Source organism: Cucumis sativus, chromosome 3, assembly GCF_000004075.3.
Source record: "Cucumis sativus cultivar 9930 chromosome 3, Cucumber_9930_V3, whole genome shotgun sequence".
NCBI lineage: Eukaryota > Viridiplantae > Streptophyta > Magnoliopsida > Cucurbitales > Cucurbitaceae > Cucumis > Cucumis sativus.
The window spans coordinates 32,119,613-32,144,046 of record NC_026657.2 but is presented as its reverse complement, the minus strand read 5'-3'; the positions used below and the strand labels follow the sequence as shown (position 1 = coordinate 32,144,046).

The window sequence follows — 24,434 nt, the reverse complement described above, 5'->3', positions numbered from 1 at the left end:
AACGATAATAATATGTTTAAACATCTTTTATATTTGAAATCATAAACTTTTGCATTACATCATTAATTATATTTCTTTTTACAAAAGTTTGGCTTTGGTATGACCTATATTCCTAGAGGTTAGTGGTTCAATCATCCTATGTAGTTGATGTGTGCAAAAAAATTATTTATCTTTTTGCATAAAATTATGGAACGTCTTGACAACTTTTATTTAAATTAAAAGTTCCAAAGGAAGGATTTGGTGAAAATTTTGAATATTTACTATTTTATTTTAGTTTAGATAATGAAATCCCTTTAACGGCCATTTGTCCCATTTGCGGTCTCATTTGAGTTGCAGTTTCAACTAAGATTCAAACTCTTTAATTATGCTTTGAGTTTGAGTTTACCCATTTTGATAGTCATAAATTAGGAACCATGAGGCCATTGATGAATAAACCTCTTAGTTAAAATCATAAGGAGAGACAAAGTTTAAATTTTTTTTAAAAACACTTGAGAGAGAATGCCAAGGAAAAGCTTTTGCGTGTACTCTCATGTCAGACATCTATTCTTGTCTCCAGTTTCTCGATACACATTCTCCCGCCAAATATCATTTTCACCGTCACCCAACTTGAAAACTCTGTGTTCCAGTGGCCAATTGAAGGAAGCATTGCTGCAAATGGCCATTTTAGGCCGTGAAGTGAAGTTCGAAGGTTATGATACAATCTTGAATGAGTGTGTTAGTCAAAGGGCTATTAGAGAAGGCCAAAGAGTTCATACCCACATGATAAAAACTTGTTATTTGCCTTCCGTGTACCTCAGAACGAGGTTGATTGTGTTGTACAATAAGTGTGACTGTTTAGGTGATGCGCGGGAAATGTTTGATGAAATGCCCCAGAAGAATGTGGTTTCTTGGACTGCGATGATTTCGGCTTATTCGCAAAGAGGTTTTGCCTTTGAAGCCTTGAATCTGTTTGTGGAAATGTTAAGATCAGGTACTCTTTGTTTTGCTTTCATTCTATTTGTGTAAGTGCGTTTGTGAGTGAACGTTCATCTGAGAGGTATAATCTGGTTTTCTTTCCTTAGAATTAACATTTTGTACTCCTTGTTTTATGGATTGCACGGATATTATCTGTTAATCTAGGAGCCCCAAAAAAATAGACCTCCCTCTTCGTGGATTTTATTGACAAAGAAGACTTGGTGCTGAAAAATAATGTGTTAGGAATATTGTTTGGAAAGATATTAGAATTATTATTGAGATACAAGCGACATTATTATTGTAATAGACTAATAATGGGAGTTCCAATTGTTCCATGAGATCAGTCAAGGTCCATACGAGCTTGCATAAATACTAATGGATGTAAAAAGAAATAAATAGAGTGGTCTGGAGATAGTTTGATTACCTATGTATACAAAACCCTTGTCAAAGTTCTAGGAGATAGATTACAGAAAGTCTCAAGGATGATCTCTGAGATTCAAGGTGCGTTTATTGTTGTCACAGTCATTGGATCAATCTCTTATAGCTAACGAGGCGATTGACAACTGCAAAAATTGTAAACAAAAGGGGATTGCATTAAAATTCGTTTTGATTATGATTATGCGGACTCAGTTCTCTTTAGAGAAAGTTGTACGTAAGAAATTAAAGGTTTTGGATACAAGTGGAAAGCGTGGATTTGGAGTTGCATTTACTATGAGGATAATCCATGTTGATACAAGGATTTGGAGTTGCTAAACTTAGCGGCAAGTTTTATCCCTCTATAGGCCTAATACGAGGAGATCCTATTTCTCCTTTTCTGGTTTTGCTTGTGGTGGATTTTCTGGGAGAATCATTTATCAGGGGGTTGAAGAAATGCTCTTAAAGGTGGAAAGATAAGCTGGTCTTGCCTCACTAACAGTTCACCGTTGATTCCATTTTTCTCTCTCATCTTAATCCTTTCTTATCTTTTGTTGGAACTTTGTCGGGTTTAAAGATTAATGGGGAGAATGTTTATCGTTGGAGATTAACTGCTATCCTTCTAAACTCGGTAGATTAGTTTCTTGGTTGAGTTGTGGGATTGGGACTTTCCTTCTTATCTAGGTCTCTCTTGATCATAATCCTAGGAGTGAGCCATTATTGAACTTTGTTGTGGAAAAAGTTCAAAAACATTTTTCTTTTTAAAACACTAATTACTTTTCAAAAGGAGGAAGACTTGCCTTGAGCTAGTCAGTTTGAGCAGAATTCCAGCGTATTCCCTATCGTTCTTTAAGATTCTGGTGTTGGTCAGTTAATCCTTAGTAAAAGGCACGAGGGACTTCTTTGGAGGAGAAGGTAATGGTGAAGGTAAAGGTTCTCATCTCTTGAATTGGAGTGTTGCAACGAAGCCAAAGGAGCTCTGAAGGCTAAGCATTGGTAATCTTAGGAAGCACGATGAAATGATTTTTTGGTTAGTGGTTTTGGCATTTCTCCCATGAATCTTATACCCTTTGGCATAAGGCTGTTGCAAGCAAATATGGTACTCACCCTTTCTAGTGGACCTTGATTGAGGTTTCAAAAGGCACTTCTAGACGCACAAGGAAAGCTCTTTGGTGGTACCTTTGGTTTAACTTTCATCTATGTTTGAAATGTGGTGGGCTGGGAAGACATTTGGTAACTAGCTGAGAAACCATTTCGCTCTCTATTATCTGATTTATATAATTTGTCTTTCACGATGCTTCATTTGGTGGCTTCCTTCTTTCCCACGTTGATGGCCCTTCCTCCCCCTTTAACCTTGGGTTTTAGTGGCCATTATTAAGTAAGGAAATGCCACATATTAAGCTTCATTGGTGGATTTTTCTGTTCGTCCAGGGAGGAGGGATCTTCATTCTTGGGTTCCTAGTTCTTCTCAATGGTTCACGTGCAAAGCCTTTTTTTTCAATTGTTTGGTTAATCCCTAAATTTCCTTCTTGGGTGAAATGATGATGGAAAAGAAAATATTGATTAGATGATCTCAGTTGTCTTGGATCACTTTTAATATGTTGATAAAATGGTCATTTTTGCAGATACAGAACCAAACCATTTCACTTTCGCTACCATACTTACTTCTTGCTACGGTAGTTTGGGATTTGAAACTGGTAGACAAATTCATTCCATTGCCATCAAAAGAAATTATGAGTCCCACATGTTTGTTGGCAGTTCACTTCTTGATATGTATGCAAAATCGGGTAGAATTTGTGATGCTCATGGAGTTTTCCATTGCTTGCCAGAAAGAGATGTTGTTGCGTGTACTGCTATCATATCTGGTTATGCTCAAATGGGTCTTGACGAAGAAGCATTGAAACTATTTCGTCAATTGCAAATTGAAGGAATGAATTCAAATTCTGTAACTTATGCTAGTGTCTTAACTGCCTTATCCGGACTTGCTGCACTCAATCACGGCAAGCAAGTGCACAGCCATGTCCTTCGGTCTGGACAGTATTCCTATGTTGTTCTTCTGAATTCTCTTATCGATATGTACTCAAAATGTGGGAATGTCTGCTATGCCAGGAGAATTTTTGATAGCATGCCTGAGAGAACTTGCATATCATGGAATGCAATGCTTGTCGGGTATAGTAAACATGGAATGGCGAGAGAGGTGCTTGAACTTTTTAAACTGATGAGAGAAGAAAATAAAGTTAAACCCGACAGCATCACATATTTGGCTGTTTTATCTGGTTGCAGTCATGGACAGTTGGAAGATATGGGGCTTGAAATCTTCTATAACATGGTAAATGGAAAGGATGGAATTGAACCAGATATTGGGCATTATGGTTGTGTTGTTGATTTACTTGGGCGTGCTGGCCGTGTAGAAGAGGCTTTTGATTTCATAAAAAAGATGCCTTTTGTGCCAACCGCTGCTATTTGGGGATCACTATTAGGTTCGTGTCGGGTTCACTCAGATGTCGAAATTGGAATAATTGTGGGTCAGAAGCTTCTAGAGTTAGAACCTGAAAATGCGGGGAACTATGTTATTCTCTCAAATCTATATGCTTCTGCAGGAAAATGGGAAGATATGAGAAATATTAGGGACCTGATGCAAGAAAAAGCTGTGACAAAGGAGCCTGGTCGCAGCTGGGTAGAGCTTGATCAAATTGTCCATACTTTCCATGCAAGTGATCACACTCATCCAAGAAGGGAAGAGGTGGCAAAGAAAGTAAAGGAATTATCCATTAAATTCAAGGAAGACGGTTATGTTCCTGACTTGAGTTGTGTTTTATATGATGTGGACGAGGAACAGAAAGAGAAGGTGCTTCTAGGCCATAGTGAAAAGCTAGCTTTGGCATTTGGACTGATTGCTACTCCTGAAGGAACAACAATCCGTGTCATAAAAAACCTTAGAATTTGCGTGGATTGCCACAGTTTTGCCAAATTTGTGTCGAGGCTTTATGCAAGAACAGTAATCCTAAGGGACAAAAACCGGTTTCATAATATAGTTGGGGGAGTATGCTCTTGTGGAGATTACTGGTAGGCTTTGAAGCTACAAATAGTACGAAGCTCTCTTATCTTCTGATACCATTGAGCATGCTACTATACTGCAGTCTAAAAGCCTTTTATACATGAATTGAAGTAGCATGTGATTCGGAAGAGTGTGAAGAACAGTTCAAGATCAGCCTTTAATTCATACTCTGGAATACTGTGGTGTTGTGGGAAAACGTGAAAACTGAAGTTCTTTTTACACATAGAGTCCCAACTTCCAGATTTTTCTGACCATACAGAGTATAGTATCAGAGCAACTGCTGCAATATCAATAACTTTAGCATTTCTCGTCGGCTTGGAGGTTGAAACAAGTCACGGTATCTGCTGGTGGTGGTGGTGAAATAATCATCTAATAGCTTGAGATGAAGGCTTTTACCTCGAGGAAATGGACAGAACGTGGATATCTGCGATGGGAACTAGAGACTTTCTTGTAGGTACGTTACATAACAGCTCGTAGATGTTGGATTTAAAGGTTAATTAATTTAGTTTATGAAAGTTTCAGTTTGGTCCTATAATTTAGTCAGAACATTCATTGTTTAGATATTTGTGCAGAAAATTTTATTCGGTGGAGTACTAGGAGGTGTTTTGGGCAGATCATATGATACTATAATAACCACGTACTATTTTATACTCTCCAGTTAGCTACTGTCAACACTATTCAAACTCCTTATTTGTTATAGTTTTTATTATTTTATCATTTTTTCTACAATATTTACTATTTTTTTCTTTAACTAAAATAGTTTACACATCAAATCCGTACTATTTTGATCCTAAGTTAATTTCAAAGAACCGTAGAATCAAATAATTGAGGTTTAGGAAATACTCAATTGTGGTTTTTCATCATTGTAAAACTAGTCGACGTGGTAATTTTAAAACAACCGCAACAATAACTACTAATGAGGTAAAATAAATAAGAAGGTTAAATTACCACTTTCATTTTTAAATGCCTATACTTATTCCACTTTAATTACCTTACTCTCAATAGGGTTTAGTCTCTATCCCCCTTTGAAAGTATGTTTCCAATATTTTTTAAAATTACATGACTAAACCTAAATATTTTAAGTGACAATAGACTAAAATAAAAAAAAAAATGATATTCAAAATTAAAAGCTGATGCAATTTTAATAAATCTTAAATTTATCGGTTGCAGTTAACTTTTACTAAAATTGTTTAAACAATCAAAATAAAGTTAATACAAAGAAAGATGATATAATACAATCTATCAAATCTCTCAAATTCGCTGTTTAATTTCTTGTTGGTGTATTTTGTAAATAATTTCAAATTTTTGATATCCATACAAATTTTTCTTTTCTAAATTCAACGGTGTAAAACTACCACCGTCGATGTTATCTGAACAAATAAAGTGTCATTAAATGAAAATGAAGGGTTCAGATTAAATATAGAGTGAAGTTTACGGTACACTCACTTGTAGAAGATTATCGCGCGGGAAAGGAAGGAACCCAAAGCCAATCATGGCGGGAAAAAGAAAAGGATAAAAATCGAGTCTTTCTCTTTCGCTTATTGAGTATCAAATTCATCAATCCAACAAAGCAATCATCGTCTTCTTCATTCAATCCTATACTTCTTACGTTTTCTGTTGCGACTCTCCTTTTTTCATTTTAGCTTTTGCTCCATTTTCTATGGGGAAGAAGAAGAAATCTAGGGTTCCGATCCATGAAGAGGAGGAAGAGCAAGTTGAGACTCCCACCCAATCTTCCACCAATCTGAATAGCCTCTACCAGGTATGGTTTGTTTCTTTGTGTTATAGCTGTTCTGGAAATTTTTGTTGTCTTTATATCTGTTGCTCGATTAGCCATTTTATCTCGTGATTCTTTTGCCCTAAATATAGAAGGGGCTTTTTTTTTGTTTCTTTTGCGAAGGGAAGGGACGGGGGTTTAGGGTTTGTTTATTTACGGTTTGAGTTTTCGTATAATCGTGATAGGTGTTTTCGTCTCGTGATGTGTAGCTGTTGGTGTTTAAGCCCTAATTTTAGGAGGAGGAAATGGTTCGTGCTCAAATTCCTAACCTTGAATTTGGTGAGAATTGGATGGTTTTGAGGTAAAAGCAGAGTTAATTGGACCACTTAATGGCGTTTAAATGAAAAGAAAAGGGGAGTTAGAGGTTCGCTAGAGAAGGATATGGAGGGGGGAAAACTACTCTAACCACTCGTTCATTGTCTAAGAAGTTGAACTACGCTTAGAAAATGAGAGACAGAGTAAATGATTAGCTTTCTGGTTCTGTTAAGAGTGAGGAATTCAGTTGCCCAGATCAATGAAACTGGAGAGGATCCTAGTTTTCGTTTCGGCTTTATGTTCTGGTAGTTTGTTTGGATTGTGAATTAAGAATACTTCCTGCACAAATTTAGTTGTTCAAAATTTTTTTTTTTTTTTTTACTGATACTTGTTATTTGACCACCGGGATTTTGAACTTTTAACTTTCGTGTACTTTCTACTTTAATAATGAGTTACAACAATTTATTATTCTGAACGTAGAGGGTCAAAGAATATATTATTAACTAAGTGCAACACTACAATGTAGTTTCCAGTTGTTGTCCTTCACTTCCTAAGTTTGATTAATGATAATGCCTGCAGATTCTTGGAGTGGAGAGGACAGCTTCTCAGCCGGAAATAAAGAAGGCATACTATAAGTTGGCACTTCGCCTGCATCCTGATAAAAACCCTGGAGATGAGGTGAATGCCGATTCTAACATCTGCAAATTTTAGTTCAGTTCAGCTTAATTTAATTTAATTTTTGATAGGTGTATTTTCTTTTCCCTATCAGAAGTTATCAATGTTTGTTTATCTATTACTCTTCTCCCTTAGGAAGCGAAAGAGAAATTTCAGCAGTTGCAAAAGGTTATGTCGATTCTTGGGGATGAGGAGAAGCGTGCAGTTTATGATCAGACTGGCTGTATTGATGATGCCGTAAGTACATACTGATTTTTATTTAAGTTGGTGTAGAAAGAACTGCATCTTCCTGGACAACATTATGAAAAGCAGAGAATAGTTTCATTGCATGTTAAAATATGGGAGTGAAGATTAAATACATCTTTGTTGGTTCTTTTTACATCAGGACCTTGCAGGGGAAGTTGTTCAGAATCTTCATGAATTTTTCAGAACCATGTACAAAAAGGTTTCACCTTATATAAATATCAATGCTTTTATAATCTCATTGAAGTTGAAACTATTTTGTTCACAATAATATATGTTTAATTGTAGGTCACTGAAGCTGATATAGAAGAATTTGAAGCAAATTACAGAGGCTCTGAGTCAGAGAAGAAAGATTTGATTGATTTGTTCAAGAAATTCAAGGGTAATATGAACAGGTGAAGACGATGTTCCAACTATCCTGTTTTTTTCTACACATGGCAAGTTGATTTTTTTTAAAAAAATTCATCTTCCGCAGGCTGTTCTGCTCAATGCTTTGTTCAGATCCCAAGCTTGACTCACACCGGTTCAAGGACATCTTAGATGAGGCAATTACTGCTGGTGAGCATCCATCTTTCTTTTATAGGAATTATCTTGCTCCGTTTCTTGGAACTTGTCTTTTGCATATAAAAAAATTGATTATGTTACCTAATCTTAAGATGTGATGGTGCTAATCTATCTTTTCTTCTGTTTTGTTAGGCGAGCTAAAATCAACAAAATCCTACGACAAATGGGCAAGGAAAATATCTGAAACGAAACCACCGACAAGTCCTTTGAGGAAGAGGGTGAAGTGAGTTTTCTCTGCATATTTATTACTTTGATGAAGATGATACACTAAGTTCTATATCAGCTAAATTTCGTTTTATATCAAAGGTTACCTAGTGCCTTGATTTTTATACAGATCTAATAAAGAGTCAGAAACAGATCTTTATGCCATAATATCTCAGCGAAGAAATGAGAGGAAAGACCGATTTGATTCCATGTTCTCATCTTTAGTATCTAAATATGGGGGAGGCGATGCCTCAGAACCGACGGAGGAAGAATTTGAAGCTGCTCAGAAGAAGTTAGAGAACCGAAAGTCCTCCAAAAAATCCAAGAGGAAGTAATTATCATCTTTGATAAAAAGTCTGCTCGATCGATTGTCATGGGAATGGTTTTCCGTGATGATGTTTTTACTTGATGAATGTACATGTCTCAGTTTGCTGTCTTCTTTATTTTCCCTGCTTAATCTTCCAGAGGAAGGTTTGCATTCAAAAGAATTGGAGAAGAACAAATATTTTTTGATTTGAAATCTAAGCAGTGGCTTTGACACTTGAGTTATCCATTGTGTAGGGAAGATTAATAGGTTGGTCTTTGACTTGTGGTCTCATTGTATCTAGCTTATAGATAATGAGATGTTTTGTAAGGTTCATAGTGCTTGAACATTTAGCATAAGTTAATAGGTTGAAACATGAAGAATATTGTCCAACTTGGTCCTTTGATTAACAATATTTGTGACCTTAGAAACAAAAATCGCTATAAACTTCTAAATTACAAGAACCAAATAGTTACTTTAATAAATGTACCGGATAAAATCCCATGTTAATTATATTATTTCATATCTTTAGATACTTTTACTCATTTTGTTGTATTGTTCAAGTATTAATCTTTTTACCTATTATTGAAACTTTATTCATTACAAAACCAATGTAGGAACAACAAAACTCATACTTACTAATTCAAATGATTTCTACAAAATTTCCATCATTTGTTGTAGTTTTTTTCTTCTCTCGTCTCTCATTGGGAGGTAGAGGAAGAAAAAATAATCATAGCCATTTGCAACAATTGAAAAATACAACTTTTATTGTCAAAGTCCAAGAACAGACCATCATGCAGCAAGTTCTCAAGTCGGCATACTACAATTATTCTATTCTATTTACATTTTACAACAAAAAAATGTTAAATTCAAATAATCCACAAACTCTCATCCACTAGAATAACCAGAATGAAAGTTCAAAAATGAGATGTTATTCACAGTTGAAGGTCTGAAATCCAAAGGATTATTCCATTGTAATGATCCATTAGTATCAAACCAATGCATATCAACGTTTTCTAAATTCAATCCTTCAATGTGTTCCATTATCATCCCTGCCATCCCATGTTTGACAAACCCTTGGCATCCTGGTCTATAGTCTGCTATACCACCACCGTATTTTGTCCATCTTTTGTACCTCAGCTTCACGTTGGTGAACCTCAGGTTACTTAAAACCCCAGATTTCGATCCTGATAGGAAAACCCCATTTTCGGATGTTGCCGTGATGTTTGTGAAGCGTATGTTTGAGATTGAACCCTCCTTTGATCCTGGATCTCTTGGACAAGTAGTAACGTAAATTGGCTCGGCTCTTCCCCACCATGAGGGATCGTAGTATCTTGTGGTGATGTTTATGTTTGAGAATGTAATATCATTTGCACTTCCTGCAGAAGAGAATATTGAAGAGAATTTCGTTATGATTTTGAAAGATGAATGGCTGAAAGTGAATTTTTCTCACCAGTTTTCAAGTTGAATTAGCACATTGAATTTCATAAACATGTGGTAAGCTTAGTGTTCGAACATTTCAATAATGGTATAGTTTCAAATAAGTATAAGGGTATACCATGTTGAACATCACTTTCAAACATTTAAAAACATTTTAAAACACCACTGTCATACAACCAAATTTGGTTTTGAAAGATTAAAAGTATGTTTCCAACGTGACAAAATGATTTTAACCATTCTTAAATCATACTGTCAAACATACCTTAGTTATGAAGCCCAATAACAAAAGGTCTAAAATTGTTTTATTTATTTTAGAACTTTAAGGACACAATGGTACAACCTACGGAACAGATATGTTCGTGTAAGGTCGTAAGGTTGTACCATATACTTCTAGAGACTTGAAATCTAGTTGTAAAAATGAGAAAGCTGTAATCTAAAATGGCTGGCATCAGAACTAAGAAGGGAAACAAGAACTTGCCTCCATCGCGCAGCTGAAACGCGAGTCCTCGATGAGAATCAACAATGGTGAGATTGTCAAAGAGCATTCGAGTGAAATTAAACCAACTGGCGCTGCCGAGCTTAATGGCTGAAGATTTAGTTCGTATCCAGCAGTTGGTGGCTGTTAAGTTGAAGACAGGGCCATTGGATGACTTGGGACAGATTGCATCATCCCCAGTGTCAATTCTGCACCTTGTAATCAACGTATTATTGGAGTCCTCAATATCAATCCCGTCGTTGTTGGGCGTATCGAAATCTCCATAAATTGAAACATCCTCAATGACTGTGTTCTCACATCTAACAAGATGCAAGCTGCATAAAATTTCACTTTTAAAAGCACGTTTGATAACAAACATGTCTCCGTTTATATTTTAGAAATCTATACTTGTCTCTTTACCATTTCCTTGTTAAAAAAATATGTTATAAAGTCAACAATCAACCAATACAAAAACGTATAGAGATCGACACACAAATATACGTGATTCACTAGCTACATCTATGAGATAGAGAATAGAGAGAATGTTTACGTAATACAAAATTGATACCATAAAGTTGGAGAGAGTTTATATTTTGCACTTTCTCTAAACCTTAATTTTAAAATCGTAAATAACTCATAAATAAAAAAATAAGCTCAATACAAGAACGAATTTAAGTCATTCCAACTAGCTTTATTATTAATTAAAATCCAAAAACAAAAATATGTTTGGAACCAACCACATAAACCGTTTTAAAATTTGGTATGATTTTCTATTATTATAGGTTTTTGGCTAAATTAAAAGATGCCTAGACTTTGTGGTTTAAGGGTCTCTAAATATTCAAAAATTTTAAAAATGCTCTTAACCTTTCGTAAAGGGTTCAAAAATATTCTTACGGGTGAAAAGGATTAAAATTTTATTTAAAAAATTCCTCTAAACTATTGAAAAGTTTCCTAAGTAAACTTTTTAGTAGAAATCATAGTTCTAAATTTCCATTTATGTTCATATTTTTATCAATATTTACATTATATCTTTAAAAAAAACCTACAAATCACAGAAAAATAAACATAAAAAATGACCTAATATAAATAATAGACATGATTTATGCAAATTAACGTATTATATTTTATGCATAAAAATTATTAATAAGATTTACCTAATTTAAAAAAATGGGTTCGGTTGGAGAATGAGACTGTGAACTGTGAGTTGGCGTTGGTTTGGAAAATCTCAAAAAATGTTTGTTTCAAAATGGGTTTGAACATTTGTAAGAAAAAAAAGAAGAAACAGATCCCAACCAGTGATGCTCATCTAGTAAAGGGTCATGTTTGCAAAATCATATCTAAGATCAGCAAAATCATTAAAACAAAAATTACACCCAATTGTTTTGATGAACTAAAATGGACAAAAATGGTAGAGAGAGAGAGAGAGAGAGAGTGAGAGAATCGCACCACCAATGAGCAGGTTGATTGAAGCTAACATTGGAAACCCTAACCTTATTGGAGCCGATGAACCCAACTAAATCCGGCCTACACTCATCGCCATAACACGCTCCAGTTTTGTTCCAACTCACCATCACATTCTTCCTTTTATCAAACTTCTCTACAAACTTCAGCCCCTGTCCGTCCACCGTCCCTCCCCCGCTGATCCCAACGTCGCTCGCGTTCTCCGCCACCACCGCGAACCACCTCGACGAATCCGCCGGATAGTCCTCCATCTTCGTGCCGGCGAGCACGGTGGCGCCGGGCTGGATGTCCAGTACGACGCCAGATCGAAGCCAGATCGTCGCGGTCAGGTAGGTGCCAGGCGGGAACGTGACGTAGCAGCGAGAAGGCGCGGGACAGCTGTTGATGGCGGATTGGATTGCAGTGGTGTCGTAGTGGAGACCGTCGCCGATGGCTCCGAAGTCGGTGACGGAAAAGGAGGTTGATCGGCGGAGAAGACGAATGGAGGGTATAGCGGAGTGTGAATGGATGATGAGAAGGAAGAAGAAGAGTTGAATGGCGATCGCCATCTTCATCTCTTTTGTTTGGTCTGTGGAAAAAACGAAATTTATCGATAATCTTTTTTATTTGAATGGAATAAACCACCATTTATTATTTTTTTATTAAAGTGTATAAGTAATACGGATCATCTAATAATTGAACATATAACAATATTTTAAAAAATTTATCCAACTTAATTTGAAATTAAAATTAGTATCTAACTTAATTTGAAATTAAAATTAGTATCTACTAATTCTAAAGTCATATTTGGACTATAACATTTTCTCAATGCTCCTAATAACCAACTATTTGTTTGCCTTAGTGGATTTGTTTGTCTTTGTTGAATCTTTTTCATGACTCCATGGATAATTTGATAGTCCATGTTTCATAATAACAGCCATGGACTTGAGCAGTTGACCTTGGGCCCAATCCTTTTTCTAGCCCAAAATTTCACCATGGGCTTCAATTGGGTTAGGCCTGACCTCAATCTATTTATAATTTTCATAATAAACTTGATTTTAGTGCTAATGAAGTGACAAAATTTAATTAACCAAAATTTCTGATTCTATATATATATATATACCTTTTACTTATAATAAAGGTTTCAAAACTATGATTAGTACAAACTCTAAAATCATTATCAATTTAGGAGTCATTTTGAAACATTTGTAGAAGGTAAATGGTAATATGACAACTTTAGTACGTAATGTAGTTTTTAAGCCAAAGAGTAAAAGTTTTGAGGCATTTATATAATTTACCACCATAATGTATAAGTTTAGAAATGAAGGATGATTTTGTTATCCCAAAAGAAAAAAGAAGTATGGTGTTCATGGTCAATTCAAACACAACCTAGTAAATAAACAAAATTTACCATCTCAAAAGATGGAGAGATGGAGTATTCAATCTTCATTCTGACAATGGTTGAACCTAAAAATAAAGGTGAAGCTAAACCACCAATTGAGATTCATGGTTTGATTTTGGTATTATTTAATGAACTTCTTTGTGTTTTTGCATTTGAACATCTTAAAAGAGAATGAAAAGGGGACACAGTAAAGAGAGGTTGAAAAGACGGTGGAAGATAAAGTTTGCACAAAAATAAGTGGGAGCAAGGACATGGGTCAAGTAGCAATCACTTTAACAATTGCAATCATAATCAATACAATTTTAATCTGGCAATCTCAGTATTAGCTTTGAAAGGAGCCTCCAAATTAGTATACAAATAAAAATTTTAGATATTAAGAATTGGAGATACCAAATCACATTCCTCTCTAGTTGTTGTTGATAGCAATCCGGTTTCCAACCAAGTCGACATGCTCGGCTCTCGACTCTGATAATTAGAGAGAACCTTGGAGAAGAAGAACCAGTTGAATGCTGAGGTAGATTCTATACTTCCTCTGCTAAACTGCTATTACTATTATTATATATATGGATATATACACTAGATGGCTACAAGTAAAACAATACAATGGTTGCCCTTCACAGCTCCATCTTCAATTGATTTGAGTGCAGAGATGCTGTGTCATGATAGTGATTATCAACTTAGTATCCATTCTCATAGTTAAGCTCAACTCAGTGACACTATTATTGTATTGCTATTTCCTAAGAGCTCTTTACCTGAATTTGCTGAAGAGTCATAACTTAAAAGAGAGTTTTCAGGAGGGCTAAAATTATGATGATTATGTTCATCCCTTGCCCACCCTTGATGGTTAACTGAGCCGTCAAAATGCCATTGGGGTTGATATTGTTGTCTTGTTCCATTTACGGGGATTTCTGGCCACATCAATGGCGAAACCATCGTTGGAAAGTTGCTTTCGAGTATGGGTTCATTCTGCAATTTCAGTAGACAACAAAATGGAAGACATTAATTTCAGTTGCTAGTTCACAGAGATTCGTTGAACAAAATGTAAATTTTCTCCCAACCTCACATTCTCTCCATCCCATATACACACCCACAGAAAATCTGACAAAAAAAGAAGAAGAAGAAGAATTGAGACTTACTTCTGTAGCCAATATGCTTTCGATGTTGAAATCAACTCTGGGGTTAACTGCTGCAAGTCTCATTGACAAGAACTGAAACACAGCAAGCTCAACAGAGTTGGTTCATATAATTAAAAAAAAAAAAAAAAAGATAGATGGCTCAACCTTCAAGCATGCAGTTCAATAATTACCATGCTTAATATGATAGATTTTACCATGTTTTTCATTGAGTTTTCATCTTGAAATTTACATGGGAGGGAAAACAAAAAGCTATACTATATCACATGACAAAATATGAATTAAATCTCCAAGCAGATGAGAAAAACACATGCTGACTGAAGCCAACCTCTTTGAAATCCTAAGTTAGTGCCATGAATATTTTAGATTTAACAATTGATGCTAGAAACCTAAAATAAAAACCTGATAAAACGTATGGGTGTTTGATTCCATAATACATTGTACAACTCAATACATGTTTCAAAATTGTCATTGCTATAGAAAGCTAATAAGAAGCCATGCAGCTACTTTTACGAAACAAAAGCCATCTGACTTGTGTCTCAGGGTTAAAAATGGTGCGTCACCAAGGCATTCGAGAATCAAAACAATGGGATAGGCAAAGATCTATATCAACGACCACTGACTTGGGAGAAAACTATAACCATTAGAGTTGATTATAAAACGTGTTCATACCTTTTCTTTTACTTTTAAAAAGAAACAGCAAAAAGATACATTGGAAAAGGACAATGGTTGACAATTCTTGTAGAGCTTATACATTTAGCCTATAGAATTTCAGCTTGACTTTCAAGTACACACGTTCACATAAAAATAGTTCAACGTTTATTTCTACCGAGTGATAGCTATGCTGCAATTTTAGAATGATTAGTTTATTTATCAAGGAAAAAGTTTTTATAACTTTTCTACTTTCTATTTTCTACCCAATCAATTTGATAGAAGCTTAATTAAGCTACTTTGTCTCAATCAAAAATTTATTGAGGTAGTTAGATTCTGACCTCCACTTGACGCTGCAGTGATTGTACATGGTTGATGATTTCATCCAACACTAGAGCTGTGCCTGAGATCTACACAGAGAGGGAGGAAAAAATAAAGAAAATAAGAAATCAGTGTCTAACTTGCAGAGTGCTTAATGACATTTGACAGAAATAGACTAATCAACAGCCAAGTGCTTCATTGCAGTAGTTGATTCACTTGGTTGAGTAAAAGAAATATTGTGTTCTTACCAATTCATTTAAAATCTTAATTTAGAACACGGGAGATCGAATTTCTTTTTCTTTTATTGTATAAAGGTACTGTTTGTATATGTTGACATTTTATGATAGGAACAATCATAAAAGCATTAATGTCTATTATCATAGGCGTCCAATAATTTGATTTGACAGCCATGCTTTAGCCAGACTAACTTGAGCTGTTTCAGCACTTAATAAAGTGAAATTTCTTGGCATGATAATATCCACAAAAATAGAAGGGCCCAACATGAACTGAATAAAATTAACATATAGACTTTACCAAAAGCAATAAAAACAGACAATGGTGGTGTTCAAACATTATTATGAATTAAATCTAAACATACAAATCTCAATCATTCATGGAAAAGATATACAGGAGCAGATTCTTGTAGAAATATTTATAATAAGAGAATCCAATTTTTTTAGTCAGAACCACTGGTCCCCCTACCTTATCCTATAAACTATCGGAGTCTAAGAAAGTTAAAGTTCTGAGTGATGTAAATGTGCCTTGAAGTGAAATTTTAGAATTAGATTAGTTATATATACATACCATCCAATCCGACTGACATTAATTACCGAGTAAACCAATAATCTTCCTCTATCTACTTTCTGAATCTTCAGAAAATATGAATCGTGGTTTAATCACATGAAGAGTAACCATTGAGGCAAGGTCAGTCTCAATCCCTTTATTACAAAACGTCTCGCAATTCAACAATAAAAACAAAACTTAACGTGCTATGTATTGGCTATTCTCAAATCTCAAAATCAATCTTTAAAAGCTAAAGGGATGGGTATTATTCTAAAGACTCTTCACGTTTTTCACATCTCTGAGAAGTTAGGTGGAGGGAAGTTTGGTATATATGCATATACTCTGATAGAAGTTGCTCTTCTGTCATCCTATATTCGTCACCCAATTTATGATGGATGCCTAACTCAAAACAGATGGAGAGTACTATGGACCCTCAAAAGAGAATCAGCAATCCAACAAGCATATGGGACCCTCGTCTGATTCGACATGCCCACTATAGATGTCCCCCAACTGCTTCAAGGTAACTCCAGCTAGCATTCCTTTGGAACTAAATTTTCCAGCCAATCAAACTGAAAATTGCTGAGGTTTCAAGCAATCTCTAAGGATGTAAAAGAAAATATCAAGCACTGATGAGTCGAATAGAGGATAAAGTTGACTACCGAATTTCTAATAATTTGAGCTCTTCTAGGCCAAAATAAACAAGTTAACATCTAACTTCATCTTCCCATTTCTCAAAATGATCGGCCTAACTATTATACAAGTTTTTCACCCCAAGTCTCCAAGTCCAAGTAAAAGAATAAACCCACATAGTAATTTTTCTTTTCTTTTCTTTTTTAATTTTAAAAATTGGGTTCTCGTCAGATGCAAAAAGAAGACAAGAAAGAGAAAAAAAATCTGGAATGAAGATAAAGAAAAAGAACCACAGTGCACTTCCCTTGGCTCAAAAGCAACCACTTTATTGCAGAAAAGGTGACAATGACAAAAACCGTTATTAAAGCTCATAATCCAAAAACCATAATTCCACTTTTTGGCAGACAATTAGACAGAAACCGTAATAAAACTCCACAGATCTCAATCAAGGGAATTTAATTATGATAAGGACTCCATAACTACAAAGCCTAACCTTATTGCATCCAGGGACCAGTTCTTGAAGTAGCTTCATCCGAGCATTGATTTTCTCTCTCCTTGCCTTTGGAAAACCAAAAAGCAAATGAACAAAATTAAGTGTTAATTTTGGCACAATTAATAGAAATATTAAGCCTTAAATACAAATTAATTAATAAGATTACTCGCTCTGCTAGGCTATGGCTATCAGTCGCTTGACCACGGCGAGCTCGGACATGAACATAAGGAAGCTTTTCAGCATCCTCGTTGCTTTCATTCTTGCTCTTCTTTGTTGACCCTCTTCCCTAAATTGATTCAAGATTGTAATTGTTAGAAATTCAGACATGGAAATTGCCATAGAAACCCAAACCCTAGATTTCTTCTTCGTTTTATTTTTCTTTTCTTTCACAATAATAGATAATTGGTTACCTTTTTCTCGCGTTCCTTCCTCTTCGCCGACCTCTGGTTCGTGTTCTCCACCGTCGGATCAGAGATTAAAGTCTGCAAGGGATTAGGGTTTGAATCGGTGTCAGTGGTGGGCTCGTTCTTCACCTTCTCCAAATTCACACTCGAATTCAACGGCACTGAGCTTGTCGTCTCCGGCGAATGCTCTTTAGCCAAAACCGAAAGCTTGGTAACACGTTCAATTAGACCCGAGTTCGTCGGAAAGGTCAAATTGCAATTGAAGGCACTAAAGTAGGGTTTCGGAACGTCTTTGATACAGTGATGAACGGAGTCATCGTTCACAACCGCCGCCGTCGCGGAATCCGGCGAGTGAAGTAGCTCTAAAGCCTGCGTCGCCGGGAGTTCCAGAAGTGCGGTGAAAGAGCTAGCATTTTCCGCCGGAATCGTCATCAACCCCTGAATTTCTTCACAGAATTGCAGCGATTCAAGTCCAGTATCATCCGATTGACGCCCGATTGGACTGGATCCACCTACAGTCCCTACTTTAATCTCCATTTACAGCAACAAAAACTTCACAATTCACCAAATCACTTCCAAAATTAGCAACAACCCACCTCAAACTCCAAAAAGGAGATTCCTATTAAACTACCCAAATTCCCCTTTTTCACGAAATTCCCAATAAACCCCAACTCGTGAAATGTGGGATTACAAACCCAATCGATCACAATCAAAGGGGAAACGGAGATGAATCAGAGAGAAATAACAATTGGGTTCGAAGGGAAAATGGAAATTAAAGCCAAGTTGGTGTGCTTCAATGACGGCCAATCTCTCTACTTTCTTCTTCGTCTTTAAAATCAATCAGTCTATCTTCTTCACAAGAGATTACTTCTCAAACCCATTTGAAGTATAGCGAAAGCAACGTTGCTTGGTGGTACCATTCAAGTTGGAGTGCATAATTATACGCAAAATGGAGTATTGTTTATAAAGATCATAAAGAAATAGAAGAAAGTAAGAAATGAGAGAAAATCGTTTCTCATTCTCTACGGTTTTTTTACTCTCTACGGTTCCTCTCTGATGATGTAGACTTTCAGATGGACCACCAACAGAAATTTTTGTCCCCTTTTTTCTTATTCATTTCTTTTCTCTCTTTTCTACTTAATCTTCAATTTCCTTCTCTATTTTTAGCCACTTATTTTTGGATTACGTTTTCTTCTTCCTTTCATTCCAATCAAACAAACATAAATCTTGTGTTATATCATTTGTTTTGGTGTAGGGAGAGGATCCTAATCCAGTTTACCATCATGTAAAGTATAGTTTTTTAAGCTTTGATTATGTCAACTTACTATGAAATTATAACAACTAACTAAAAAGAGATCAGAAAATGAATGACGTTTAGATATTATGATTACTAGATGTTGATGCTTCTCGTGTTATGGTCCACTGAGAGGATTGGATTGATTTATGCTTATATAAAATTAATGATGTTAACCCTTTTTAATTTTCTTTATTTATAAGTTTTGTTTCGATTGAAAGAATATAAAAGAAGTGTGCAGATAACTCAAATAAATGTCTAGGTAGGGATGGTTTACATGGTTGATAAAGCTATAATGATGTGAAACCTACATTAGGTTCCCTTTTTAATTTGTTTTATTAAAATTAAACTAATTGATTGAAATTTTGGCTTATAAGGAGATATTAAAATGATGGGACGAGAAAATATAGCCATGAATGTGAATTGGTTCCTTTCAACTTTTTAAACATTCGATGACTTAATCATTATCAATTAGTCAAATGAAATAATTTGAAACATGTAGCACACACATATATATAGAAGATAAGTGTTCTTTTTTTAAGTTCGACAACGTATGATCGGAGATTTGAACCTTTTTTCTTTTGGTCAATAGTTCATACTTTAGATTATATATGTGCCACTTGAACTATGCTTATATATTGTTGTCATCAATTAACCTCTTGAGTCCGTTAAAGTTCAATGATAGACATATATGACATTTTAGGTAGTAGTAGGTACTTTACATGGTCAAATATGGTTACCAAGATTACTAAACTCTCTAACTATCCAAGTTATAATTAAGAAAAACAAAAGACTTTGATGTAAATAACATGTAGGGAGAAAATAATAGATGTTCCATGATACAGCATAATCATGATATTAATGCTCAATATAGTATATAAAACTACCTTCTCCTTTTTGCAACAAAATATTCAAATTAGTAAATCGATCACCACATCAAATAATAAAAAGATCGAGAGAGAAAACGAAATTGGTAATGCTAGTTCATCTGAAACAACATTTAAATAACACTGATACTCATACCATTACGAATTCAGACGTTAGCTACATGTTGATTTTCAAATAACACAATCTAGTAGCTTAGGTTACAATTTATAATAAAAGATTGAACTCTCAATAATCTCACCAAAATGTCACAATTGCACGCACAAAAATCCTAAAGTATTTTTTCAAAACACACCTCATAAAGTAAGGCTTTTATAACACGTCGTAATCTCATACACTATACATTCTCTAACATCGCAATGCGCCATGAAATTTGCTTTATGACAAAATTGTGGATCTCACACATCTAGCTTGAGTTCCTTCAACAACAACATTGAAAAGATACAGTAGTATACATAAATACTCCGCTATTCACCATTCTCTGCTACAAACCGTGCAATTTTACTTTTCTTAATCATACGTACTTCATAGCATAGTTTAGCTTCACAATTGAACGTAACATTTTATAATTAATCAAACTTATAATATATCGTTTTCACATCATAACTATCATAACTATGATAAAATAAAAAGTTAGATGTTAACTAAGATAAAAGGAAACCAATTTGCATGGAGGCGAACAAAAGCAAATAGGCTTAGCCATAGCCATAGCCATAGCCATCAGCATGGAAAATGAAATAGACAACTTGGGGGAAGGACTAGGGAGTATTAAATTATGTAAAGTGCAACGTGGAGAAGGCCCATTGGAAGGAGGCACGTGCGTGGGCCAGGGACACGTGTATGACAGGGGAAAGAGTAGAGTTCTGACATGTGAGCCCCACACAAAAAGGGAGATGTCAGAGAAATGGTTTTAGGCAAAAAGAGTCATTATCTAACATTTTTGTCCCATAATTAATCAAGCTTATTTCATTAATAACACAATACTCTTCTTTAATTGGATCTTACTATCTCCCCACCTCATCATTTTTCTTCTCAATCTTTAACATAATAAATGAGTCAAAAAATACATCACTTTCTTATACAAATACCAACCAGTATCTGTTCATATATTAATTTTGTTCTTTTATCAATTAATTTTGAGAAAATTTTCAATTTAGTTTTAAACTTTAGGATTTTAGGTAAAATCTCAATTCTCATCTCCTATTTGCTTACATAGAAATTAAATTATCAAAATCAACTCGAGAATGGACTAAATTTAAGAATTTTCGTACTAAAGCTCATACGTTAAAGTGCTAATTTAGATGTCAAAAACCCTTAACTATGTTATTATTTGTACTTCATGAACTAATAATTTAATCTCATAACCATACTTTCGTGCTAAAAATAATTGTTTCATGATTGAATAAAACATAGTAGTTGAAAGTAGAGATAATAGCTATGTTATTCTTATTATTATTAATTGATCTGTCCTTGATTATTAAATTAATTAAATTTCATGCTACAATAATAAACACCATATAATTTGGCCCACTTTGTTGAAACTAAACTCTTTTCATTTCATTTTCTATCAAATTTGGCCCACATTAAATTCTTATTGTTATCATGATTAAAACCCTTTATATTTAATTGAAATGATGAATGACATTTAAATTTGTTTTGTTTTATTTTATATTATATAGTAACGACTACTTTTTTATTTCTACGAAGATAAATTCAAATCGAAAAAAAAAAAGCTATGAATATCTACTCTTGGATGTCCCTAGGTAATCTCTAATATGCATACAAATACTCTCTTAGACCTACATGGGTATCTAATTCTTTTAATTAAACAATATGTTTTATCCTTTTTCATATATCCCACGGTCACTCTTAAACATATCTCCATGAATAAAGATGACATAGTTTTATTATTAGAGATTATAAATTAGGAAATTAATAAGATTAGACATAGAAATTAGTGATGTAGAGTTAGTTAAATATATAGATTAAAATTTTAGGCCCAAAAGACCAAGAAGTCAAATCAAAATGGAGTGTGTTTGTTATATATATTGATTGATTGATAATCAAAACCAATTTTTTGGGATTGAATTTGATGTTAGAGTGCTTCTCTTTTGTCAACTACCCATCTTACCTGTCTTATGCTTTTGTTTCCATTAAATTCCCCATTTTCTTTGTTTAATGTCTTAAACTTTGATGTTTACCTCATTTAATCATCTATATACGTGAATTTTATGCTACAAAAATCTTCGTTAAAGCTTTATGGATTGTGAAGAACATGTTGTATACTCTTATGAACCGTTAGTGTTCTTGTTTTATATAGACTAGGACTAATTAAGGAGTTTTATCTTTTTTTCATTCTTTATCTCTTTTGGTTGAGATCATTATTCCAATCATTTTGCATATTATATATGTAAGATGCAAACTTATTATATACAATTGTAATGTGTTTTTGAAGACATTGTACCTTATGGATATTACAATTATAAAATTAGGCTTTTCATACCTTGACAAATAAATGATGGAAAAGTCGTTACTGCCCATCAAATCATTTTAGGAAACAACCTAAAAAGTTCTAAATAATTTCTAAAGGACCATTTTCTCAACTCTTTTTTTTTTTTAATTTTATCCTATGCATTTTCAATTCGATAATAATTTAATTTAATTCTTTTTGCTAACAACAGTTTAATCCAATGTAACTGAATTAGATAATTCCAATTTAAAAAGTTGAATTAGATATACCTTTTATCATCCTAATATAATGTACATGACATAGTTAGTGAGATAGAAAATGTAAATGTAGGTAATTATGACGTAAAAGAAAATAAGAATAGATACAAAAGACTTATAAATGAAGAAATAATGAAATGTCATGTATGTGTATATATTAATTTAATTGATGGAGAAGTTGAAAGGGATATGAGATAGTGTGGGATGGGAGAGCACTATCAAATGAGCTGGAGACATGATTTCAACTGGCTCCCACCCAATATTTCAAAATTATAATTCAAAAAATAAAATAAAATAACACTCCAATCAATTTCACCAATTAATAATATCAAACCATATAATATATATATAATTTCTTTTCATCTCTTCTTTCAATTTTCTCAACCATATTATTTTTTCCAATTCAATGCTTTTTTTTTTCCTTCTATATTACAAAATTTAAAAAAGTTACTTTGTTCTATCAATCAATTTTCATTACGGTTTTGCATTTTTCTAAAAATACATAAAACCCTCTTTCATCTCTTCAATGATTTTTCTTTACATATTAAGTATACGTTGTTGTTACCATGGCTTCATTATTTCTTTTTGTTTTTGTGATGAGATTCATGAAAATTTATTCATATTGTCTCACTTGAAAAGTTTTTTGTTTTCAATTATTAAAAATGTGAGTTTTTAAGCTTTGGGTGTATCATTCAATATATTAGAAGTGTTGATTGTTTTGCGGGTGAGGAAAAGTCCACGCTAAATAGTAAATAGCATAAAGTGATTTGTGATTGAAGATAGTTTGTGAAAATTATCATTAAGTTTTTGGACTACTAATATTGGAAAGTGATACTCATTTGCTTTTGGTTTAAAGAATTTAATGATAACAATAATTTATATTCTTTAACATACAAAAACATTCAATAACGTAAAAAAACTCTCTATACAACGATATTCTTCTACATCATTACATTATTCTCTTCAATTTTAATTAAATGATTGTACATCGTTTTTAGTACAATAAATATGAGAATGAAAGATCAAACTTTCGTAATTTATGAATCTTAAATTCGATAATCATACAACAATAACTTTGAAAACCACTTAATAATATTATAAAGATTATTTTGTTTTCTAAGCTTAGAATTTCAATTTCAATTGAATGAATGTTTAGGTTTAGAAGGAGTATAGGTGAGAATAGTAAAGAAATTTTAATTTTAGGTAAAAGTTTAAATTGAAGTTTGATTGGAGTATAATAAAAAAGAAAAAGGAAAATAGTTTATAAAGGGAAAAAAATAGTGTACGGAAAATTAAGATGGAGTGTTTTATAATTTTTAAAATTTTTAAAATTTTGGTTAGGTTAGGTATGTATTTTGTGAGGATATGGAAAAGCAGGTGCCAAACAAAACACAAAGACTTTTGTTTAGAAATCAATAATGAAATGTCGTCGTTTTGAGGCCCATTAGCCCATTCTAAAGGTACTTCTCCCAATTGCTTAGGGTTAGGGACCCTCCAATGGCCCTAACTCTCATTTTCAATCCTATGGCCCCCTCTTCTACTTTTTGGCCCCACTCCATTTCTTCCCTTTTTTTCTTTCCCAATCAATTTTCACTCTTTCCTTTTTCTTTTTTCTATAGTTATTTGTTAGTGAATATCATTAATATAATCTAAAACCTTATTATATTTCATATATTCATTGCTTTATTGTTATTTTTAAAAATGTCTCTTTTTTCCATAAAATATTGTTGGGAGGCATATTTAATAATAAAAAAACAAATAAAGAAATAATGAAAATAAAAGAAGAAGAAGAAAAAGGGCCCGGGGGAGGGGACAAGTGGAGTGAGGTGGTGGGCCGATATGTTGGAGGGCCACTTGCAATGGGCCCATAGCTGAAGACGTAAGCCCTGATTAGACTAAAGTAGGTGG

The 24,434-nt window shown here is 34.0% G+C and overlaps 4 protein-coding genes across 6 annotated transcripts; 2 read left to right on the top strand and 2 right to left on the bottom strand.

Annotated features, from left to right (window-relative positions):
• LOC101205647 (putative pentatricopeptide repeat-containing protein At3g13770, mitochondrial) lies at nucleotides 1–5,169 on the top strand. 2 transcript variants are annotated; one of them, XR_004215253.1, is made up of 3 exons: nucleotides 1–970; nucleotides 2,994–4,880; nucleotides 4,999–5,169. XR_004215253.1 is itself a non-coding variant. In XM_011653813.2 (2 exons), exons 1-2 carry the CDS (start codon nucleotides 499–501, stop codon nucleotides 4,436–4,438), a joined length of 1,917 nt encoding a protein of 638 aa, XP_011652115.1. In that variant the 5' UTR covers nucleotides 1–498; the 3' UTR covers nucleotides 4,439–5,169. The 2 variants fall into 2 exon arrangements, 1 of the variants encoding a protein (XP_011652115.1); XM_011653813.2 differs by having other exon boundaries at nucleotides 2,994–5,169.
• A 741-nt stretch (nucleotides 5,170–5,910) lies between these two features.
• LOC101205489 (chaperone protein dnaJ 6) lies at nucleotides 5,911–8,841 on the top strand. Its single transcript, XM_004136537.3, has 8 exons — nucleotides 5,911–6,188; nucleotides 7,038–7,136; nucleotides 7,269–7,370; nucleotides 7,519–7,578; nucleotides 7,665–7,771; nucleotides 7,852–7,934; nucleotides 8,073–8,163; nucleotides 8,275–8,841. Exons 1-8 carry the CDS (start codon nucleotides 6,087–6,089, stop codon nucleotides 8,477–8,479), a joined length of 849 nt encoding a protein of 282 aa, XP_004136585.1. The 5' UTR covers nucleotides 5,911–6,086; the 3' UTR covers nucleotides 8,480–8,841.
• Nucleotides 8,842–9,187: 346 nt separating this feature from the next.
• LOC101205250 (exo-poly-alpha-D-galacturonosidase) lies at nucleotides 9,188–12,417 on the bottom strand. The gene is made up of 3 exons (XM_004136536.3): nucleotides 11,810–12,417; nucleotides 10,367–10,698; nucleotides 9,188–9,827 (listed from the first exon to the last, which is right to left on the bottom strand). The coding sequence occupies exons 1-3, from the start codon at nucleotides 12,376–12,378 to the stop codon at nucleotides 9,337–9,339; spliced, it is 1,392 nt and encodes a 463-aa protein (XP_004136584.1). The 5' UTR covers nucleotides 12,379–12,417; the 3' UTR covers nucleotides 9,188–9,336.
• Nucleotides 12,418–13,443: 1,026 nt separating this feature from the next.
• Nucleotides 13,444–18,724, bottom strand: LOC101205014 (transcription factor bHLH48). Of its 2 annotated transcripts, none has more exons than XM_004136535.3 (7): nucleotides 17,627–18,714; nucleotides 17,383–17,502; nucleotides 17,217–17,282; nucleotides 15,331–15,399; nucleotides 14,342–14,413; nucleotides 13,958–14,171; nucleotides 13,444–13,857 (listed from the first exon to the last, which is right to left on the bottom strand). In XM_004136535.3, the coding sequence occupies exons 1-7, from the start codon at nucleotides 18,155–18,157 to the stop codon at nucleotides 13,820–13,822; spliced, it is 1,110 nt and encodes a 369-aa protein (XP_004136583.1). In that variant the 5' UTR covers nucleotides 18,158–18,714; the 3' UTR covers nucleotides 13,444–13,819. The 2 variants fall into 2 exon arrangements, 1 of the variants encoding a protein (XP_004136583.1); XR_004215254.1 differs by lacking the exon at nucleotides 13,444–13,857 and adding an exon at nucleotides 16,115–16,691 and having other exon boundaries at nucleotides 14,106–14,171; nucleotides 17,627–18,724.
• Between the last annotated feature and the right edge of the window lie 5,710 nt (nucleotides 18,725–24,434).

Bases quoted from the DNA above. Each gene is read 5' to 3' on its own strand.
- LOC101205647 (XM_011653813.2), top strand. From the start codon at position 499: ATGCCAAGGAAAAGCTTTTGCGTGTACTCTCATGTCAGACATCTATTC. The intron at 971-2,993 runs GTACTCTTTGTT...TCATTTTTGCAG, and splicing joins TGTGGAAATGTTAAGATCAG to ATACAGAACCAAACCATTTC.
- LOC101205250 (XM_004136536.3), bottom strand. From the start codon at position 12,378: ATGAAGATGGCGATCGCCATTCAACTCTTCTTCTTCCTTCTCATCATC. The intron at 10,699-11,809 runs GTGCGATTCTCT...AATTTTATGCAG, and splicing joins AATCAACCTGCTCATTGGTG to CTTGCATCTTGTTAGATGTG. The intron at 9,828-10,366 runs GCAAGTTCTTGT...TCTCTTCTGCAG, and splicing joins GTTTCAGCTGCGCGATGGAG to GAAGTGCAAATGATATTACA.
- LOC101205489 (XM_004136537.3), top strand. From the start codon at position 6,087: ATGGGGAAGAAGAAGAAATCTAGGGTTCCGATCCATGAAGAGGAGGAA. The intron at 6,189-7,037 runs GTATGGTTTGTT...TAATGCCTGCAG, and splicing joins ATCTGAATAGCCTCTACCAG to ATTCTTGGAGTGGAGAGGAC. The intron at 7,371-7,518 runs GTAAGTACATAC...TTTTTACATCAG, and splicing joins CTGGCTGTATTGATGATGCC to GACCTTGCAGGGGAAGTTGT.
- LOC101205014 (XM_004136535.3), bottom strand. From the start codon at position 18,157: ATGGAGATTAAAGTAGGGACTGTAGGTGGATCCAGTCCAATCGGGCGT. The intron at 17,503-17,626 runs GTAACCAATTAT...GAATCAATTTAG, and splicing joins GGAAGGAACGCGAGAAAAAG to GGAAGAGGGTCAACAAAGAA. The intron at 14,414-15,330 runs GTCAGAATCTAA...GCTGTGTTTCAG, and splicing joins CACTGCAGCGTCAAGTGGAG to TTCTTGTCAATGAGACTTGC.